At 41.9% G+C, this 22,686-nt stretch overlaps 1 protein-coding gene across 6 annotated transcripts in view; it reads right to left on the minus strand.

The window, feature by feature from the left end:
* pip5kl1 (phosphatidylinositol-4-phosphate 5-kinase-like 1) overlaps positions 1-21,216 on the minus strand; it is a 47,397-nt gene extending 26,181 nt beyond the window's left edge. The window contains exons 1-2 of one of the 6 annotated variants that reach the window (XM_084383790.1): positions 21,155-21,216; positions 9,525-9,740 (exon numbers count right to left, since the gene is read on the minus strand). In XM_084383790.1, the coding sequence (XP_084239916.1) occupies positions 9,525-9,740 (216 nt within the window). In that variant the 5' untranslated portion in view covers positions 21,155-21,216. Of the gene's footprint in view, positions 1-7,775; positions 7,826-9,524; positions 9,809-10,145; positions 10,235-15,453; positions 15,470-21,154 lie in introns of those variants that run through there. The other 5 variants (XM_084383791.1, XM_084383792.1, XM_084383789.1 and 2 more) reach the window with 5 other exon arrangements.
* Between the last annotated feature and the right edge of the window lie 1,470 nt (positions 21,217-22,686).

Consider the following 22,686-nt stretch of genomic DNA (forward strand, 5'->3'; position numbering starts at 1 on the left):
CTTCAATAACACTCCAACAACAGAAGAGGACATTTGGGGTGATTGCATTTGTGCCAGGAGAGTGAGAGGTGCACCATGCCAACATGACACACACACACACACACACACACACACACACACACATAGGGGGCGGGGAAAACACAAGAAACACATGGTAGTAAATTGAGTCCTTTGTAATATAAAACAGGGTGATGAGAAACGCATTCAACAGGTCCGCCAGGAGTTGGGACATGCTGTCTATTCCACACAACCTGATTGGTTGATGCATATGTGGGCATACGAGGAAGAACACCAGAGTGCCGCTTTTTTGCCACGTATATTCACGTTCAAGTACTCGAGACAAAAACAACAGCTCCGAAGAAATAAATTGATGTGCAAAATGAATCAATCAAACAAAGCCCCCAATATGACGTTCAAGCTAAACAAACTTTTTCACACAAGTCTTAGTCACTGTCTTACATAGTTTACTGTCTACACTGTTTCATAGTGAGCCAGTAACGAGTGCAATATTCCAGTAATCAGTGGCTGGAGAACAGTGCTGTGTTAGAACGAAACAGATCTGTGATGCGTCATACCACTTATTTCCTGTCCTATTTGATACCAAGGAAAATCCAGGCTGGCATCACTGAAACCAATAAAAACCTGTACTTGGTATAAAACCTGGTAAATCTGCAATAGGTTTGAAGTATGTGTGGAACTTTGTTGTTGCTGCTGTTTGAACATCAGCACAAACGAAGGCCCAGACTGTACACTCTCTCTGTACACATGAGCAGTAATCAATCAATACTCTCTGTCAAGTGGCACCTTACACATTTATAGAGCCGTAGTTCTCAAACGATTGTGACTGGCAGTAGTAGAATTAGTTCCTATCAACAGTATATTATTTAGACTGGATCCTGGTGATAGTGTCTTTCTACCGTGTCCCTTTTGACACACATTTACCCCAAATTAGTGAGTTTAGACATTGTCACGGCACACACTGTATTCTGATTGGCTGTCCTGCATGGCTGTCAGGCTAGGGGGGTGGGCTTACCTCGAGAGCCGGTGGTGGTTTGAAAAGGGGCGGCCCGGAGGAATTACGATGTGTGAACCGGAGATATTTTTGTTTGCCACGGCTGAGAAGGCCGAAGCTCTTCCTTCTACCCATGGAGGTGGTTTATAGTTTTTGTCCATGTGTATAACTGTCAACAATTGAACTGTACTTACTGTACCGACGCTGAGCAGGGCACGGAGAGCGGGCTGACCGAGTGACTGACTGGGGCAGTGCCGGGGCCGCGAGACAACAGGTAAGCCCAGTTAGCTTACCTAGTTTGGCAACCTAACGCTCTTCTTGAAACATGCCCGGCGAACAAGCCCTGGAAGCCATAGATGAGCGAGTCCCATAAAAGCATCGTTTTCTGCAGGGTTGTGTTTGCCATGACAATATCGAGCTTTAAATTCAAAAACTGTTCCTAGAACAGAAACGTTTGGGATTGTCAGTATAAATATTTCTGGATTGATGTGCACACCAACAGCTCTGTGGATAAAGAGCAGACAGTCACCATTCTACAGAGGCCCTTAAGTCCTGAAAGGTGATATTTTTTATCCTGTGCGAACAGAGACCTTTGAGGGCTCCATGTCATGCACTTCAACTTAATCTTTTCCCAGTGCCCTTTGATATTTGACACAATGCAGAAACATATTCATGTAGAAACAACATGAATATATCAAGAATATATTCAATCTGCCTTAAAGGTCCCATATTATACTGTTTTTCATCAATTCCACACAGCTGTCAGAGGTCCAACAACACTGTATTCGAAATGTATTGCCCCAAACCCATCAGTGGTCCTGAATATCAGCTGTCTGAAAGTTGCTCTACTGAGCTCTGCTGAGAGCAGCTGTTTCTGTGCCTGCAGCTTTAATGCTAATGAGCTCCGTCCTAACACACGCCCCTCTCAGGAAGAGGATGCCGTTCACGCTAGCGGTAGCATGCGCTAATGTTTACGGTGGGTGTGCTATGGCTCGCGAGATGCTGTCGTTCAACCATACCAGTTTGACCCAGAATCGGACCCAGAAGGAGAGGCTCCTGAAGAAATACAGACTCTGCGGCTGCAGCAGGACTCCCCAACACAACCACCCGGCTCCCATCCCCCACTGACCTGCAACAGGTAACATCTAAAAACAGCTAGCGAAAGCTGTGTTTGTCTCCAACACAGTCTCCTTGGACACTGTCCACATAGTCTCTCTCTCCAGTCTGCACGTGTCCAGACTTTTCACTGTGACAACCAAGCTCCTTCGTAATTTTATTAACATTAAACTCGCTCCAAACGCTGTTGCATAGCGGACTGAAGCGGAGCTAACTAGTTAGCCAATTTCAAGCTGACTTCACCATACTCGTAGGCAGCTGTAAATACTATCAAAACGCTGCGACACTTACCTGTGGCTCGGGTGCAGAGATAAGAAGGAAAGACAAAGGTGAGTAAGCTATGGATAAACAGATATGATGGATATGATGACAGAAACACAGCTAATCAGTTCAATAAAATTAATTTGGAAATAAATTACAGGCTAACACAGGGACAGAGCGTGCAGTGAAAAACTGAATTTATATAGACCAGGGGTTTTCAAAGTCTGACCATGGACCCTCAGACAAAATCAAGATGGCTAGCTGAAGGCTGTGTCTTCGCAAAGCTCCCACTCCTGTCTCATTATTGTCGGCTTAAAAGTGTTTCTTTCTATCTGATACTGACGACGGTATAAGAGAGAAAAATCTGCTTGAAAGGGTCAATCTAAGATTGCCAACCACGCGCCGCGACCCACAATGATGTCTCCACCTCTGGCTGGCACAAATGTCATGGAAGTCAGCTCTTTAGAAATGTCTGAACTGATGCGGGAGGTTACCCGGAATGTCGGTGAAGTTATGGAGCAGAAATTGTCCAAACTCACGGACACCTTGGAAGCCTGGAGGGTATGTCCAAACGCATTGCTGAAGCAGTCAGGCGGATCTCCACCGTGGAGGATCAGGTCGCCGCTCTCGAGCTCCGCCTTGAACAGGTGGAAAGCAGACAGGTTAGCAGCAGCTAGATGACGCCAAGAACCACAGCAGATGGGACAACTTAGGAATCCTGAATCTCAAGGAAGGTACGGAGGGTGACCAACTCATCCAATTCTTTGAATCCTGGCTGCCAACGACGCTTGGTTTGTCTGCTGCCAAAGGGCGCATAAAGCTGGACCAGGTTTATCGGACCGCTGGGCCGAGGACTGAACGCCCCTGCCCAATAATCATCAAGCTCCATAACTCCTGGGATAAACTGAGGATCCTATTGGCCGCGAGAAAGGTGAAAAAACAAGAGCACGGGGGATCCTGCATTCTCATTCTCATTCGTTGAACGCCTGGTCCATCGGACCGGTACGCCATCGTTGAACGCCGAGGCTCGTTGTGCAGCACAACGAAACGAAGCGCAGATATGAGGATGCAGAAGAAGATGGGCATATTCTGGACACGCTGATCTGACCACAATTACTGGTGAGCCATACAAATAAACAGATGACATGTTAAAAATTAACCTACCATTTTCAGGCTCCTTTCTAACATGGCTATAATCTGAGCCTAATTAAAAGGACACTAGATTTACTTTTTCTTGTTGGTTCTCAACAGTAATTCTTGAAAAAGTTTTATGCAATTAACAGTGTATACTTTCAGTTTTATGCAGACTCTTATTTTGAAGTTGTTTTCTGCGCTAAAACAGGAAGTAGGAAGAAAGATTGCTAGAAAACATGTTAAAAACAGCAGGCTGGTGATCAATGCAGTTCATTACACCAGACAAAATGTATCTCACCTGTTGATTCCCCAGCAGAGGCATCGCTTGTATGTATTACATTTTTGTTCAAGATAAGTTAACTCATAAGTATGTTAATTTCATATTGTAAAAACGAAGTTATAAGTTAAAAACCATTGTGGCATTGTTAAAACTATGGACCCTTTTATTAGCTCATGGACATGTTAGCATTACTAGTTGGTTAAGCTGTTGAGTAATTTGCACAGCTTTAAGTAATGTTTATGAAACTAGGTAACTTAACTAATTGCAATATTTTCTGTCTTTTTCCTAGTTTCACTCTCTCTTATCTCTTTTGTATGGATTCAGTACAATGCGAAGAGTGAAAATAAATCTACAAACAAAACTTCAGCATTCTTCTTGTTCATGAATAGAGAGAGTTTAACTCACTGTCTAGTTGGAGTTACCACACCTCAGCGAGGACAGAACACTCCTGTTACACCAAAGATGGCCAGCTGGTGAATTAACCAAAGCTTGTTAAGTTTGTTCTTTAACTGCTGACTTTAGACGATACTATGCTCCAAAATGCTTTTTACATTATCTGCAGCTAATACAAGTTTCTGTTGAGCTTTAGTCCTTTAAATACCTCTCTTATTTGGTTATTAGGTTATTATTATTTATTAGGTTATTATTTTTATTTGCTTATTAGGTTTGAGGCACTGAACAACACTTCTGCTGTAAAAACTGTTCCCCACCAGGATGAAAAGGCACTCTGCCTTGACATAGCTGAGGTGAGAAGGTCTCTGAGGAGTGTCAACTCACGGAAGGCTCCGAGCCCTGAAAACATACCTGGGCAGGTGCTCAGGGAAACTTCAGTTCAGTGTTTAATACCATCATTCCACAGGATCTGGTAGACAAACGGACCCCCGGGCTTCAGCACCCCCCTGTGCAACTGGCTGCTAGACTTCCTCACTGAAAGACCACAGTCAGTGCAGGTAGGTCAGAATACCTCCAGTGTCATCACCCTCAGCACAGGCTCCCCTCAAGGCTGTGTCCTGAGCCCCCTGCTGTTCACTTTGATGACTCACAACTGCGTCCCAAGGGCTACCACCAACAGCATTGTGAAGTTGGCGGATAACACAACAGTGGTGGGCCTCATCAGGGATGACCACGACCTGGCTTACAGGGAGGAGGTGGAGCAGCTCGTGGGCTGGTGTAGCAAAAACAACTTGATCCTGAACGTGGACAAAACCGAAGAGATCATTGTTGACTTCAGGAAGAAGCAGCCCAGCCACACTCCACTTCTCATCAACAACACGGCTGTGAAGATGGTCAGCAGCACCAAGTTCCTGGGGGTGCACATCACAGACAACCTCACCTGATCTGTGAACACTACGGCACTGGTCAAGAAGGCACAGCAGCGTCTGCACTTCCTGCGAAGGATGAGGAGAGCCCTCCTGCCCCCGCCCATCCTCACTACATTCTACAGGGGCACCATAAAGAGCATCCTGACCAGCTGCATCTCCATGTGGTGTGAAGCTGCAAAGCCTCTGACTGGAAGAATGTGAGGAGAGTGGTGAGGACAGCGGAGAAGATCATTGGGACTTATCTCCCCTCCATTCATTTTGTTCTGTGTTCACTTGTTGCACACTGAATGACAATAAAGTCTGTCTAAGTCTTATTTGATCTTTAACGTCAGCACCCTCGTGCTCTTTTTCTTTTTTCTGTTACTCTTGATGTTTTTTTTGCTACAGCTGTAACGCAAGAGTTTACATAATTTTAAGTATCAGGTTAAGGGTGCGACAGAGGTGCAGTGGCCTGCAATGCTTTCACCTTAGGTTACATTATATTCTGTAATTTCATGTAACATAATTTAAAGGTGCCGTGTAAGACTCAACTTTGGTTGCTCACTCGTTTACTAGGGATAGGAGCGGGGGCCCATGGGAGGATTTTGCTTGTTCTGACTTTCCTTTTTCTTCCTGTGCCCTCTCGACAGTGATGGCCTCCTTTGGTGTCACGCTCCCTTGTAATATCCATTGGGTGTTTTTCTGTTGTTTTTCCAGACATGAGACTTTCTTGTCTTATCTGGCCTTGTTTTCTTTTGGGGTTGGGTTCTGGTTCTTTTTGTTTTGCTTGGTCGTCATTTGGGAAGGCTCTTTTCCCACATGACAGCGCTATTTGCTTCTGCCTATTTTCAATGTTCATGAGCAACAGATGCTTGCTAACATATATTCTGCAGCATGTGGAAATTATACCACAGTTGGGATGAGTGTCACTAAATTGGTAACATGGAATGTTAAGGGAATCAATAACGTAATTAAGAGGTGTAAAATTCTTTCACTACTTAAAAAAAAGGTTCACTCTTAGAAAATGGGCAATTAGTGGTAGAGCCACTCACCAGAATGTACACCGAGTCATTTGAAGGGGGCACTTTACCACAGACACTTAACCTTGCCAATATTTCACTTATTCTAAAGGAGAAGCCCTCAGATTGCTGCTCATCCTACAGACCTATAAGTCTGATTGGAGTGGATTGTAAATTGCTATCCAAACTCCTTGCCAGGGCTAGAGATTTATCTTCTTGCCTTGATTAAACCTTATCAAACAGGATTATCAGGAATGGGTTTTCGCACTCAGATGTCTGACACCTTCTTAATGTGTTACAATACGCACACTCCAGTCAAGAAAGAATTCTGTGTATAGCTCTTGATGCGGCTAAGGCTTTTGATAGGGTGGAATTTGAATATGTTTTTGTCGCTGTTCTATAGTGCCCGAATGGCAAGAGTATTGGTCAACGGCTGTGCTTCAGAGGCCTTTCATTTGGGACATGGCACATAACAAGGCTGTTCCTTGTCCCCTTTACTATTCTCACTGGCTATTGAGCCACTTGCAGAGGCCATAAGGTGTGTGAACGATATCTCTGGTGTGAGTCTTGGGGGAATTGTTCATAAATTGGCACTTTATGCCGATGACGTCATTCTCTTCCCGACCAAACCCGAAATTTCTATTCCTGCTTTGTTTCAACTATTGATGACTTTAGCAATTTCTAAGGCTACAGAATTAATTATGACAAAGCCAAAACTTTGCCACTGGATGACTTTGGGAATAAAAATGCCTTGGTCAACTATCCCTTTAAATGGTCTGAGTTTGATTTTACATATTTAGATCTAATTAAAATGAACATCCTTCCAAGGAATAAGAATAAGTCTGTGTTTTCTGTTATCAATAAGGCTATTTTAAATTTATCTGGCAGGGGAAAAAAAACATACCTCAATCTTAAAACACTACAACTGCCAAAAGAGAGGGGTGGTCTTACAATCCCCAACTTTATGTTTTATAACTGGGCATGCCACATGCGTATAGTGTCAGACTGGCTGAGGCATTTTTTTGATTCTAGACAGGAGATCCAAATTGATGCCTGGCACTGCCCCTCTTTGTCTTTACTTAGCCTTGTCACGAATGAAAAATCCTTGCTTCCAACTGAGGTTAAAAACAGTCCAATTATGAATAACACAATCAAAACATGGGAAAGGATTGTGAAGTTCACCCAAAGGAAGGGTCCCTTTTCAGTTATGCACACTTTTATACAGAACAAAGCCTTTGTGGGCGCCATTTCTAAATCATCTCCCACACTGCACAGTAGACCTAATACACAGGGGGCACTGCAATGTGGACTGGCGTCCCTCCGGTACCTCTATGAATGCCTTATGCTCCCTCCTGCGTATCCTGTTGTGCTGCCTTAGTGCTGTATTCCCTGATCTATGTGACATATCTAAGCTCTATGAAATGTCCATGTTATGTACAATGTGTATCTGTTTTTCTCATCCCACATGGTCTATGATTTGCTCATGCCAGTTGCTGTCATGTATGTCTTTGTTTCTTCCAGAAATTCATATAAAACAAATAAAAAAATAACAGAGAGAACATATGTTCCAAAGTTCAAAGTAAACGACCCAGATGCAAACATGGGACATAAGGGAAAAAAATCAAGAACACATGGTAATTTTATAAACTTACTGAAAATGGTAACAGAAGCAGGCAGGGAAACACACACAACATAGAGACTCCTGAAAGAGGGCACAAAGACACGTGAGGAACGATGCTTTCAATATAGAACAGAATAACTAAAATGAAAACCCAAAGCAATAATAGTAACTTCTGACCATGTTGTTGGGCGGCCAAATCAGCAGCCACACTACAATATTGACCTCTGTTATTTTCAGAACACCAGCATGCTCCTGTCTATTTTACAGTATCTTTGCCTAATTTCTCTCCCACTGTGCCCCCTCAGAAGGTGTGCCTCATAGTATAGACTGTCTGTGTAACCAGCCTGGCAAACCTGTGGCCCCAATTAAACACACCAACATCTATAGAGTGGTGTAGTCTGTAGTCCTAAAACCCAGAAATCAGCTAGCATTTTTGCACAGCTGGTTGTCTGTGTTTGTGGGCCCTATTTAGACGGTATAGAGCGCAGCGCGCTAGTTCGTTTAGGACGTGTCCAAGTCCATTTTGCTAGTTTAACGGTGGATAATCTGGGCGCAAAGTGCAGCGCAAAGAGGTGGTATTTAGACACTGAATTAGTCATGGGTGTGTTTTGGGCAGAACTTAAATCAAACTAATCTGAGTGTTGTCTCCCATTCCCTTTAAGGGCCAGGTGTGCCAGGACCTGACACATATTAACCAGTAGCACTTGTCTTCACTGAGGGACAGGGATGTGATCCTCGGCTGCTGGACCCTCTGCCCCACCATTTCACAATCATCTGTCCCATCAACAACTCTGTTTGACTGCATATGAAAAGTCCGTGGATCAGGCAGGACGGGTCATAAAAAGTATCATCCTGATTAATAACGGGTGGAATGAGAGGACAGAAATATGTTCTTAATGAGGAAAATATTAATGACATTACCTGCAGCGATCCTCCAGCAGCAGAAACCCTATGTGTATCTCTACATTAACATGCACATTTATGCACCAGGAACAGCTTATTGACTTCTTTAAAACTCCTGACTCATTTTCTTTGCAGACTTTATAACTACAGCTTTTAGGTTTGCTAATTAAGTGTGCCACCATATTTGTTACAGTGACATGAATGTGTTCATGGAAATGTTTAAAATAACTGAAAGCAGCCTCTGTAATCATGTGCGAGTGTATGCAAGGTGTGAACCCGTCTGTGTAGACGTATCTTACTATCTGAATGATGAGTCCTTTAAATAGCAGGAAGCAGACTGCACCTTTGACTTTAGACCAGCTTTTTCTTGGTCTATGGCGCTGTCGCTTTCTGCTGCCTCAAGATGTCAATCCACCATCAGTGCATCTGACCACACCTCACTGTAAGACCAACACACCCAGGGGCGCCCAGGTGGGTGCAGGTACATTTGCTATTTACACAACATGAGTGCTGGGTGTTAAAAAGCCGCTTTGCGCCGAGCGTAAGAGAGAGCCCTGTGAGTTTTTCTAATTAGTTTTCGGTTAAATGCCTGAAATAAGGTCTGTGGTTACCACTGACTGAAGATATTTACACCTTTTGTTATACGACATAATATACATCATCAAATGTCCCACAATTTTAAAGTCTATAAATGAATGTATTCAATTCTGCTGTATTTTCTTTGAAACTTGCATGCTGTTACGTGCAGAGGCAGCCACGCCTGTCAGTTCATTCATCTGAATACTGCCATCTGAATACCAAGCTGGAACAGTTGAAATATTATGCATGTGCATATGTACAGGTGATTGAATTGTTGCCTCTGCTGACCCGTACTCACTGTAGGTGCGGTGTGAATAGTGCTTTGGGTGGCAGCTGCCAATCCCTCCTTCATCATGCAGGTCAGGCTGTATAACTCGTGCTGCTGATCGATCTCAAACAAGCCCAGAAGCTTCCACTGCTGCCTCAAACCTCCCCACCTCCTCCTCTTCACTGTGCCGGAGCGCTGTTGGCGACCAGACATCTCCAGGCCACCTGTGGCTGCGGACATCTCCATCTGGGTCATAGAAAAATGCACAAATCCAAAACAAATGACTGCTACAGTCACACGACACTGTGCTGTAAACGCAGATGAGGTCTTCAAAGCTCCAGCAAAAATAAATCAAAGATTGAGCCAGAGAGGTTTGTGACAAACACAAAGACAGCTGACTGTCAGTTGAATCTTAACAGAGTAACTATGGAGACCAACACAAAGGGATCACAGCTTCATGAGCCATGCTGCGGTTAATGGCACCACATCTCCTCCTTTAAAAGGACAATAATGTCACATTAATTCATGTACTATAGGAACAGTAGATAGTAAATAAACATGAAGACAGAGACAGGAAACAGTACTTATGCCAGTGCAAAATGTCTTAAAAAAACAACAACATGTAAATGAATCTAATAACACTAAACCAACCTAGCTCAAAGATTTCTCACTTCGGAAGCTGCTGAGTATTTATAGTACATGTAAAAGGGTAGAGATACCAGACCAAAATGCATTTTACACAGAAATCTACATCATCATGTTCATCAGGATAATCTTCAAAAGTTAAGTCTGGTGATATTCTGTATTTTTCTTATTGTCTACCAATCCCAAGTGCAGACCCCAAACCAACAATGAATGTATCTACGAACAAGTATAGTCTGTGTATCTGATGTACCTCCTCCCTTTGTGTCACAGAGCTCCATTGTTGTCCAAAAACAATTAAAACCACATCACTGAGCCACACTGTTACACTGTCTGACATGTGCACCAAAAAGTGTTTTCTCCCTGTTCTCCCTGTCCCAGTTACCACTGCAATCACATCACAACATTTACCCCTTTGGTAGGTTAGCCAGCTCCGCTATTGGGTAGTTCCATGGCAACAGGCATGATGCAAAGCTCCTTGCACCTTTTAAGCTCTTCACGCTCACAGCTTCACTTGACCGTGAAACAAAAGCTTCTCGTCTGATCACAACCTAGTGTGACCTTGTTTGATGGTCCGCTTGAGCGTTCAGGCTGCTGGGGTTTGATCAGTTCCTGCAGGCACAGGGTGTTTCATTACACGCCTGACCACACTTCCCTGTAAGACCAACACGCGCAGGGGCGCCCAGGTGGTGCAGGTACATTTGCTATTTACAACGTGGGTGCTGGGCATGAACAAGACAGCTGTGTTTGTCTGAAACAAGATAGATAGAGCCCTCTAGATAGAGTCCTATATCACCCCAGTGTTAGCATGGGGTGATATAGTTAAGCATAAACATTACTTGGACAATTGGGCTCGCGCTGAAGGAAGTTTTAGTGGTTATGTAGAAAATAATTATTTGCACTTATTGCTATGGACTAGCTGAGACTGAGTGGGTTTTATGTTGTGATACGACAAAGATTAATGTCTGAGATGAATTCTCTGTTGCCCTCGCTTCACAATGTCTGCAGTGTTCACATCAAATTTCAGCTTCTCGTCAAAAAAGGTGCCTAGATATTTATATGAAGGAACCCTTTCCACAGTTTTGCCATGGATGGTGTTATCTACAGCTGGGTTTTTGTTGCGTCTAAAATCAATTATAAGCTCCTTAGTTTTAGACACATTTAGGTCTAAGTAGTTTCTGTCATACCATGAAACAAAATCAACAAGAGCCTCCCCATGTCCTGATTCAGATCCCTGAAGAAGAGACAGCAGTGCAGTGTCTTCAGAGAATTTGATTAGGAAGCTGCCTTGCCTAACGCTTCTGCATTCATCTGTATATAAAATAAAAAGTAAGGGGGAGAGGACACCCCTTGTGGTGAGCCAGTGGACAGAGCTAAGGAGTCTGAAACACAGCCATTTACAGAAACCCTCTGCTTTCTGTAAGAAAATCTGACAACCATAAAACAACCTGGTGGGGGAGATTGAAATCACTTAATAGCCTCTTAAGTAAAAGATGCGGCTGCATCAAATTGAAGGCTGAGGAAAAGTCAGCGAATAAGAGCCGAGCATGGGCTTGAGGTTTTTCCAAGTGACTATAGAGGCAGTTAAGGATATGAGCTTGGCGTCCTCCACGCCTTTCCCTGCCTGATAAGCAAACTGGAGTGGGTCGATGCTCCCCTCCGTATGTGAAATAATCATGTTCTTCATAATTTTCTCAAAGACCTTCATACACAGTGATGTAAGTGCTACTGGTCTAAAATCATTGAGTTGTTTTGGGGGATGAGTTTTTTTGGAACAGGGATTATGATTGAGGATTTCCATAAATCAGGTACTTGACTGCAGTTAAGTGACGTCTGAAAGATGTGGTGGAGGACACTGCTAAGTTGGTCAGCACAATACCTTAATGTGCGTCCACAAATTTCATCTGGGCCACAGGCCTTTCTTACATTGACCTTCTTCAGGAGGTTGTTTACACATTCCTCACTGATGACCATATTACAGTCAGTGACAGAGGAGATACCCTGAAGAGAAAATTTGTCTGAGAGGTCATGGTTTTCGAACCGGGAGTAAAAGAGATTAAAAGCATTTGGCAGATCTCCATTGCTTCCCTCTATTCTAATTGGTGCTCTGCTGCAGTTACCCTAACGGCCGCAACGGCCATCGTGTCACTATTGAGTCTTATTTCTTGATCCTGCCCCAAGTTCCTTTAATGGTTGTGTGTCAGTTTGCCTTTTCTTTACTCATGTAACTTGAGTCAATACAAGATATGCTGTTCAATTCTGGCAGGCAAATTTTAAGCCTCTGCCTCCAACATGTTGTAAATAATAAAACCACAATGACTTCGGGGCAAAAAACGACTCAGACCTACCACATTGCTGCATTATTTCCTGTAATTTGGAGGATTTCCCAGCTGCGTACCCAGGACTGCTATGGAAATATACTGCAGTAAGGTCAACCGAGTTGTAGTGTACCACGTAGGCTCTTCCAAAGGAAACTGTGGCTGTAGTCAATGTCCTGTACAGGAAAGAATCTCCCCAGTATAATCTGACTTACATCTTCATGATCATTTTGAGCTGCATTATTCCTTTAAAGTGCTGTAGTCCTCTAGAGCTCCACATAGGACAGGTGGCATGAAAGCTTCTTCCAAGTTGAGAATAGCATTGTCATGTTGTTTTGAAACTTGCTCCTAGCTTTAACTTTCACACAAGAGCTTCCAATTAAATAAACAGCAACAGCTGCCGCCCTTAAATTAAATTATTGACACTAAGATACATTGTGCAGCTGTTTTTACTGAAATGTCACTTTTTTGACACTGCAGATCACTTCATACTCCTCACCACATCAGCACCGGACCCGACTGGAGCGTCTCGTGGGGCTGGCGCAGCGGACCATTCAACCAATCATGCTCGTTGTTCTGAGGCAAACGCATGGACGTCACGTAGCTCACATTTTGAAAAGTACAATTGGCTGGAAACTTGTCACAATGGAAACAGATGCCTTCAGGGTTCACAAAAAAACTCCGGCAGACAGTTGCTGCAGGCTGATTACAACCACACATTCACGGAATGGTAAAATTATCGTATATTTGGCCTTTTTTAGGATTATTGATCGTACATCGTACAGAAGGCAAAATTGTCGTACAATTACGATAATTATCGTACACCTTGCAACACTGCTGGTTTTCAGTTTCAACTTTCTGTCACTCCTTGGTGTAGAGAGGAGGGGTCTGAGGGGAGGGGCAAGGAGAGTGTGATTTGCATATATGCATATTAATGAGGACACTCCTCCGACTGAGTTTTGCAGTTTGCAGAGTTGACACAGTTCAGGCATCAGCACACACCTCGCACAAGTTCACCTTAAGCCTCCAAACCGCAGGAATGTAAAGCCTGTTTCGATCTGCTATTGTTTTTTCACTGAGAACCGAGCTGGACTAAAGTTAATTTTTAACTGACGTTATTATTCTGGTCCGGCGGTCTGCTGGAACAAGATCTGGCATTGGCTAATGACAGCAATCACAGCTCATGTTAACAGATGTCAGCTAACTGTAATTTCGTGTAATGTAAAATGGTTTAATGGTAACCAGACGGTAAGCTAACCATTTCCATGCTGCCTACTTCTTGCTTGTGCTTACTTTAACTGGTGTTGTTCCCTGTTTTCGGCACATTTGTGACATGAAACGTGACATGTAACGTGACATACAACGTAACGCTTCAGATAAAAATCAAAGAAGGGCTGCCTTGCCTGCGGGAAGTGGGAATGGGGTCAATAGGCGATTTTTAGTGGCTTGACCCATTTTTAAAAAAAAGGTGTAGACCGGCTAATTTTGGTGGATTCAATCAACCATAAAATCATTGACTTCAAAAAAACCTGGTCCACACTCATCAACAAATTACCATCTGCCACTGAACACACTCATACATACACAAACTCTTGTTATTGTTATTATTACTATGATTAGCCTATCAGTACTGTTATTATTACTGATGTAGCTGCTGCTGTCATTGTTATTATTATCATTATTATTGGTGTATGTGTGTGTATGTATGTATGTTTTTTTTCTTTCTTTTCTTGCTGTAGTAATATACATTATATATTAACTAACTTATATACCCATTGAATCATGGTGGTGAAGAATTATCATTTGTCAATCATATTATATCAATATATTATAATATTATATTACTATGTGAATATCTTTTGGATTACAGTCTGTTATTCATATTTTTGCCTTAGTTTTTATTTTTATTTACAGATGTATTTATTTATTTCTCTCTTCTTACTTTTTTGTTGTTGTTTTTAGTATCGTTGTTATCATTATTATTGGTTTTGCTGTTATTGTTATTATTGTTATTTAAATTATTACTACATAACACTATCCCTTAGATTTTTAATAAATGATAATAATATAGTTAATTTTACATAAAGCATACTGAAAATAAAATGTTGATGGTGATGAAATTATAATAATAATATTATTGCCGTTAATGGTATCGTTAAGATAAAAAATACATTATTATTGTTGTTATTATTTTCATATTATTATCATTATTATTAGCATTACAGCTAAATTCTCGATTATTATCATTATAGTATCTTAACTTTACACTCGTAGAATGTACACAAACAATACATACAAAATTCACAGGACAACACACTGTTACAACACTCCCAATTTCAAATTTACATAAAATGCACTAATTGCACCAATTTGCTTTTGTTTGTTTGTTTATTTGTCTTGTCTTGTCTCGTTATCCACATTGTCTACACTGTCTGTTTTGTCTTTCTTTGTTAGTGTTGTTCCTACCATGTCTAGCACTGGCCTTGTGTTGCATCACTCAATAAAAACATTTTAAGAAGAAGGCACTCTTCTTCGTCCGTTTTGTCCAGTGGACTACCAGGGCCACGAAAATCTCTGACAGCGTAACTGACACATTATTATTTCTTAATTGTATGTTCAGTGGTTGTCTGGTGTTAATGGGCTGTGCTTGTGTTTTTTACGTGGTTGTTTTAAACAAACAGCCAGCAGTGGAGCTGATGCAGCGGACTGTGAGCCGTAGCTGCCCCAGTAAACACACCACCATGACTGGCTGCCGCAACTACAGTCTCTGGGCTTGTTTGGTAGAGCAGACTGGCCGTACACATGTAGGAGGAGGTTCCACACATGATAACAGGGTATTAACATCGTTTTTATGGAAATCATTTTGAAGTCCGCTGCAATAAATTTGAGCAAAACAGTAGCTGACTTGGCATTATAATGTGTTAAGTTGGTTCAACTTAATTAAGCTTTCAGAGGTCAACATAAATCATGTTCAAAACTTGGTTAGTCTGACTTCTGACCTGATCACAGAGACTCCTCCCTCCAGGCGCCTTGGAAAAACCTGTTTTGGACGACACAGCGTGGAAATGTTTGATTTTTGCGTGAGGTGGTGTTATGACCCTTCATCATGTGTTATGGCAGATGTCTCCCTCTCCCCTCCCACCTCAAAGAATGAGCCAGCATGTACTTCTTTGAGTGTTCTGAGTAACTATATAGCAGTCTCTTGATAAGTTTGTAAAGTTTTGTGCATATTAAGCGATTCTGACAGAAGCTTCAAGTCCTGTTAGTTAAATATTGCTATATGTAAATACTATCCTGCAAATATGGAGCACCCAGTAGCAGCTGGAAGGAGCGAGAAGCTCTTTTTGTTTGTTGCCTTCACTTTTTCTCTCATTTAATGGTTACACGTTTAGGTTTAGAGATTGTTGTCATTTATTTACATTTTTTCTAGTCTAGGGTTTATTAATGATTTCATGTTTCTCTTTGTTGCTTTGCTCTGGACTTTTTGGGAGTGGGAGGAGTGGGGAGTCACACAGCAGTGCTTCCCATACATAAGCTTTACTTGGCAAGCCTAAACAGGTAAATTAAGACCCATCCAGGCAGATAAAATAAAAAATACAATTTTCAATGAAGACACAGAGGTATCATTTCATACAGTGGACTTTCATGGTCAAACTTGTCAAATTTGAGGAGTGCTGATTGATTCACATCAACTCATGCACTGAGTAACATGGAAGACAACAGTTGGCCTTAAAGTTGTTGTCTTTAGCTATGGGTGTTATGCCCAGTGTTTCCCATACATAGTATCTACTTGGGCTCATTGAATCACATGCCAATCCACACAACCAGTTCTGCAGCTCTTTGTGGAATGTGGAAAGCATGTCAGGGGGCTTTTGTCAGACACTGGGTGACTCTGTTGGGAGAGGCCCTGCTGCTGAACAGTTAAAATGTTACTCAAATAAAAACAGTAAAAATATGATATAAATGTTGTCAAATCAGGACAGTAACAGCCCGTTCTTTGTTGTAAGCTCATAGATACGTGTGACAGAGAGAGAGGCTCACTGAAACAGGAACTCTTGATTTGGTGAGTCGCAGTAAAAATAAATACATAAATGATGTGTGTATCGTAGGCAACTGGACTTCTTGAAGATGTTTCACCTCTCATCCAAGAGATTTATTCAGTTCTAAATAACTGGACTAAAAAATTTCATAGCAGACAGAGAGGAAGAGACAGAAAAACATAGCAACATCGTCATTCCCTACGTCGCAGGAACATCTGGGAAACTCAGTAGGATCTTTAATAAACATCATATCCCAGTTTACTTCAAACCTACCAACATACTGAGGCAGACTCTTGTCCATCCTAAGGACAAAACACACAGGCAAAAACAGAGTAATGTAGTTTATGCTGTTCAATGCAGCCAGGACTGCACAGATTTGTACATTGGGGAGACAACACAACCTCTCCATGAACGAATGGCACAACACAGGAGGGCCAACTCCTCAGGTCAAGACTCTGCTGTCCACTTACATCTGAAGGAGAAAAATCATTCCTTTAAGGACAACAATGTAAACATCTTGTCCAGAGAAGACAGATGGTTTGTAAGAGGAGTAAAAGAATCCATCTATGTCAAACAGGAACGACTGTCTTTGAACAGAGGAGGTGGCCTAAGACATTACTTATCACCCACACAGAGTTTAAAAGCCTGCAACTCCCCTCCAGTTAGTTAGAACTGAAGAAGGCTCTTGGATGAGAGGTGAAACCTCCTGAAGAAACTGAAACAAGTCCAGTTGCCTACGATACAGCACTGTGAAATGCCACGCTGTGAAACGCCACCAACTCAAATACAGTAAATTCTCAACCTGTGGGAAACACTGCACAGCATTTTATGTCTTGGACCAGAGACAGAACATAATGTTTTGATAACCCGACGCAGTGGTTAACTTAGTGTTATTAAGAGGGTTATTAAAATAACGTTATTTAAATTATTTATAGGAATAAATAACAAATAAAGATACGCTCTAAATAAAACATTGAAAATAGTAATGCAGATTAATCGTGCTCTATGATACCCTTTGTCACTGAACATGTTCCCTTCGCCTTCCACAGCAGCTTTGTAAACATAATGGAAGCAGAAGACAAAATGTTGCTTATAGGTTTGTTAGATTCATTTCAACTTTCGATATTAGGATCATGGCTCAATTCAATTTTAAATTTCAAAATGTTTTCAGCACTGACAGCTATGCTATTGTTCGACTTAGACTTTTATGCCCTGACGACTGTCATGTACATTTTTTATGAGTTGCACTTGTCAGCACCATGTTGGCATACATATCCTGTGCCATACCAAGCAATGTAGATTTCAGAGAGAGAGAGAAATCTACAGAGATTAACGACACCAAAACACAACAGAGACGCTCAGCAGAGTTTTTTGTTAACTGACTTTCGGTACAGACTGTCAGTGTGGAGGAGAGTCTTACCAGATTATGCCCACATTTGACACCTGGTAGACTCTGTCTCTGACTCATCTTACAACTACATTTACTGTAGTTGTAGACACTGTTAATGGGGAAAATGAGACACATTATGTACAGTCATGGTCAGAAGTTTCCATCCAGTCATAAAGAAAATGTTTATCATGGCAGTCTTCAGTTCCAGTGATTTCTACAGCTCTCAGTTTTCTGTGATGGACGAGCGGAACACAAACTACAGTAATTCTAATATTTGGTTAAATGTCTCTCGGCCATTTTCACCTCACTTAGGTGCTTTTGATATCCATCCACAAGCTTCTGGTCGTCCTCTGGCTGAATTTTAACCACTCCTCTTGACAGAATCAGTGAAGTTTAACTGAATTTGTTGGCTTCCTGACACAGACTTGTTTCTTCAGCACAGTCCACATGTGCCTGGATCAAGGGCTTCTTTCTAACACGGCAGCCTCTCAGCTCATGTTGATGTAAAACACACTGGACTGCTGACTCTGACACCTGTCTTCCAGCAGCTTCTAATTCATTGCAGACTTGCTTTTTGGTGGTTTTTGGTTGACTCTTGACCATCCTGACCAGTTTTCTCTCAGCAGCAGATGATAGTTTATGTTTTTTGCCTGATCGTGGCAGTGACACCACTGTGACATGCACTTTATACTTACAAACAGTTGTTTGTACAGTTGATCTTGGGACCTGTAACTGCTTTGAAATGGCTCCAAGTGACTTTCCTGACTTGTTCAAATCAATAATGAGCTCTTTCAGATCAATGTTGAGCTCCTTAGACTTTCCCATTGCAGTGCTTGTGACTGAGTCTAATGGCTGTATCAAACAAGCTATCATAATTTGGACTTTGTGCGTGGAGTTTTCTGTGTTTCGTGCTTGGGTTTTTATTTATGTGTTCTCAGAGTAGCTTTGCAGAGGCTGGCTACACTGCTAGTGCTACTCTTTGTGACTTTTTGCTCTTGTGCTCCTTTGTGACAAAGTAGTTTGTGTTCCACTCATTCATCACAGAAAACTGAGAGCTGTAGAAATCACTGGAACTGAAGACTGTCATGATAAACATGTTCTTTACAAGTAGATGTAAAGTTGTTTGACTACAACTGTATCTGCAACGAAACTGCATTTGATTTCGATAGTTGAAATTAAAGGCTCATTTCGATGAGTTTTGATTTTAAATTGATATTGTGACACCTGTACTTGCTGAACATATTTATTTCTTGGCACATTTTGAGTTTCACTCCAGTCAGTGTTTTTTCCTGTCTAACAATGAACACTCTTTCTCAAACAGAGAATGGGGCTGTGGTTTGTCTGATGTAATCCATTTCTTCACGGCCAGATAGATGTTCTAACAAGTTCAACTTCATTAGCATGGCTAGAAATAGCATGGTTATTAGGTTACAAGGTTGCATTTATCAGTTAACAACAGCGGGGTTGCAAAACAAAATTGAGTTTGAGCCCTTTTGAGCTCCATCACAGAAAAAGTAAAAAAAACAAAACTACTGTATTAGTGGACTGCAGAGGATGAGTTCAGGAGTCTCACAGCCTGAGGAGTGAAGCTGCTCTGGCCAATATAACAGTGACATTAATTTTCAATAAAATTACTAAAAACTGGAAAACAATCACTCACATCAGTAGACTCCTATGTACTGACACCAAGTCTACTACTCCAGCATGCCCTGAGTAACGACCTTGCAACAGAGACAGTATCTAGTCCCTATTGATCTCCAGAGATCGTGGAATATCCCCTATCATCCATCGTATTTGTTTGCTCTCTAGCTCACTGACACAATGGAGGCTCACACCTGCATTAACGCTGTTTTTTACTTGCTGTCTAACAGCAATCTAACAACATAATATATTCAATGTATTTTAAAAAGTTTGATTGAAAAGAAAATAAGACTAACTCGTTTAATCCGATGAATTACTTTATATAAATAGGTTGGAGAGCTTTGCAAATGCAGTGGTTCAAGTTCAAGTTCCAAAATTGTTCACATTCACATTCATGATTATTCTATAAAGGTTATTTCAACAGCTGCAGGAAACAGCATTAAGATCTATTCTGGCCCACTGTGACTGGCGTCTTATTTATTTCCCCCATCTGATATCTTCACAAATCACACCCTGTGTATAACTATATTTATATTACATTATTATACTTTCATGAGCATTTGTTGTATTATTTGTTGATATTTGCTCCAGCTCTGGCAGTTACACTGTTGCCACGGAAATGACCAATCAGATCGCTTGATCAGAACTACTTGTGTACTCTGCGGATTGACTCGGCCTCACATCTACATTGTGTCCACTGAGGCTGAGCTACACTGGCTGGCCCCACTGGCTTGAATAGGCAGTGAATGCAATGACAGCTCATTTGTCCAACAACCACCACTGTTTATCCGGTTCCACTAGACTAAACAATGGTCAGATAGCAGCCCTCTAGTATACCAAACTGTTCTTTCCATGAATCGTGTCCTCTGATGTGTCTTACAGAGCAAATGGCTTTAGTATGATTGTGTGAGTGAGTCCACAGTGTCATCAGGGAGTTCCCTCTAATTCACTGTGTTTTACTGGTTGGGCTGAGACACCACGAAGCCCGACTGTCTGACATGAGGAACAATAACATGTGCTCTCCACATGTCAAACAAGTGATGCTGAGTGGGCCGCCTGATGACAACATAAACACAGGCTGCATTTCAAGTCCTGGATCACAGATGTAATATAGGTTCAAGCCCCTAACCTCATCCTGTCTGCCTTGTGATGACTGATTTGGTTTTATCATTTGGTTTAATGTGCTCCAGGAACTATTTCACAATGTGGCATAATTCAGTGGTGTGACACATAAAACACAAGATGTTTGATTGAAGTTTTGTTTACAGCTTTAAATGGAAGCCTGGTGAACTGCCTCCTTGCTGATGAGGAATGCTTAGTCATTATGGACTGAGGACCAGGTTCTGCCAGATTTGTCAGTCCATAATGACTATGGACCGACACATTTGGCAAAACCTGGTTCTGTTGAATGACACATAGCCTACATGTGGACATACCCACTGAATATCAGCCCGTTAAGAGCTTATTCTGAGCTAAAGAAGCAGGATTTATAAAGGGATACATCATTATACACTTCAATGCCAAAGCCGGGAAGACAAACAGCGTTATTAAGCTCACAATGAACTACAACACGTCAAATGTACAGCTGCTTATAAAGCTGTCATCTTCCCATGAAAGTGTTGTACTTGCCTCGGTGTGGCTCGGGGACGCAGCGCGGAGCAGGTCGGTGCGCAGCCGCCGGGCTCGGTCCGTGTGTGTGCGTGTGTGTCTGGGTGGTTGGGTGAGTATGGGTGTGTGTGTGTGTGTGTGTGAGTGAGCGTCACATGTTACCCTGCAGACTGACTGTGTGATGACTTCGAGTGGAGCCTGCGGTCACACCCATACACATCACTGACCACTCTGCGCACTCTCCACTTTGATAGGCTCACATCACGCGAATACACTCATCAGTTGGGAATTATGTGCATGCCAAAACACAAATATTGACATTGAACGAAACATACGCATCAATAAAGTAAAATAAAAATGACTAAACCGTTAACAAATGTTAAACATTCTGGTCATCATATGGGTTTATAACAGGGAAGTGCATAGACATTTGGGGGGCAGGGGCTCAGGAGAAAAAGGGGCCCTCACCCCACCCACCAATTCTCTATTTCCACCCCAATGTTGCCAAACTGCCATTCACGATCACATTCTGTTCATCAGGGACGGCACTACACTGGAGGGTGTGCTTCAGATACATTACAAATCTATATAGCCCCAGTTAAGCATTTTACAGTTTTGTTTTATCATTGATCAAGAAATATGTAAAAGTTAATAACCAGTCATTCTGTTCCCAATCTGATCCCCGACTGCATGTATGCACAGCTGACAGGCAAAGGGTCATAGGTGGCGGGGGAGGCTGATGATAGAGAAGACCAAGGACCATGGAGAACAACTTATTATGTTTATATCAGACACCAGAAAGTATTAAACCACATGCCAGAATAGCTAATAGGACGTGCACGAAACTCACTCCTCAAGCGTCACTCAGTGACCTGACAGAGTTCTCTTTTCGTCTCTCTTTTATGAAATCAGTTTTTGAAATGCAAACAGAACAGGATTAAACTAGACAACAAGTGTGCGTAAAAGTGCACAGGGGACACACTTACAGTTTCTGCTGCTGGAGGATGGCTGCAGTAGACTAATTCATATTTTCCTCATTAAATATGAAGTATTTCACCCACTTCTTGTTGTGGCTGCACTTTGGATATTTATCATTTCATTGTGACTTACGGCATCCAAAAAATTATTATAAATGCAGAGTTATCTGAATATGCATATGGAACGAATGCACTTTTTATTGTTGCTATTTTGAATGTTGTTATTAATTGTGGTGGCACGGTGCTTTCCATGTTTAAGTTGTTCACCTCAGCACCCGAAGACTTGTTTTGTCGTAGCCTTGTGGTCACATGTATCAGGCTTATAGAGGTTCTGTCGTATATTTTTTGCTAAATTCAATTAAAAACTACATTTTTATGCACATTTTTACGTGCCGCGTTTATTGAAAAAAATGAATACTTCCTAATAAGTAACTCCAAAGATTTGAAAATCAACTATTTTCTTCACCCGCCACATATTGGTCAACCCCACCTCAGCACTGGCAGAGGAAAAATCCTGGCACATCCATGCTGCTCACAATGCACAGTGTTCAGGTTAAAATTTCGTGAGATTCATTC

Source organism: Pagrus pagrus (genome assembly GCF_965226575.1).
Source record: "Pagrus pagrus genome assembly, chromosome: 19".
Taxonomy (NCBI): Eukaryota; Metazoa; Chordata; class Actinopteri; order Spariformes; family Sparidae; genus Pagrus; species Pagrus pagrus.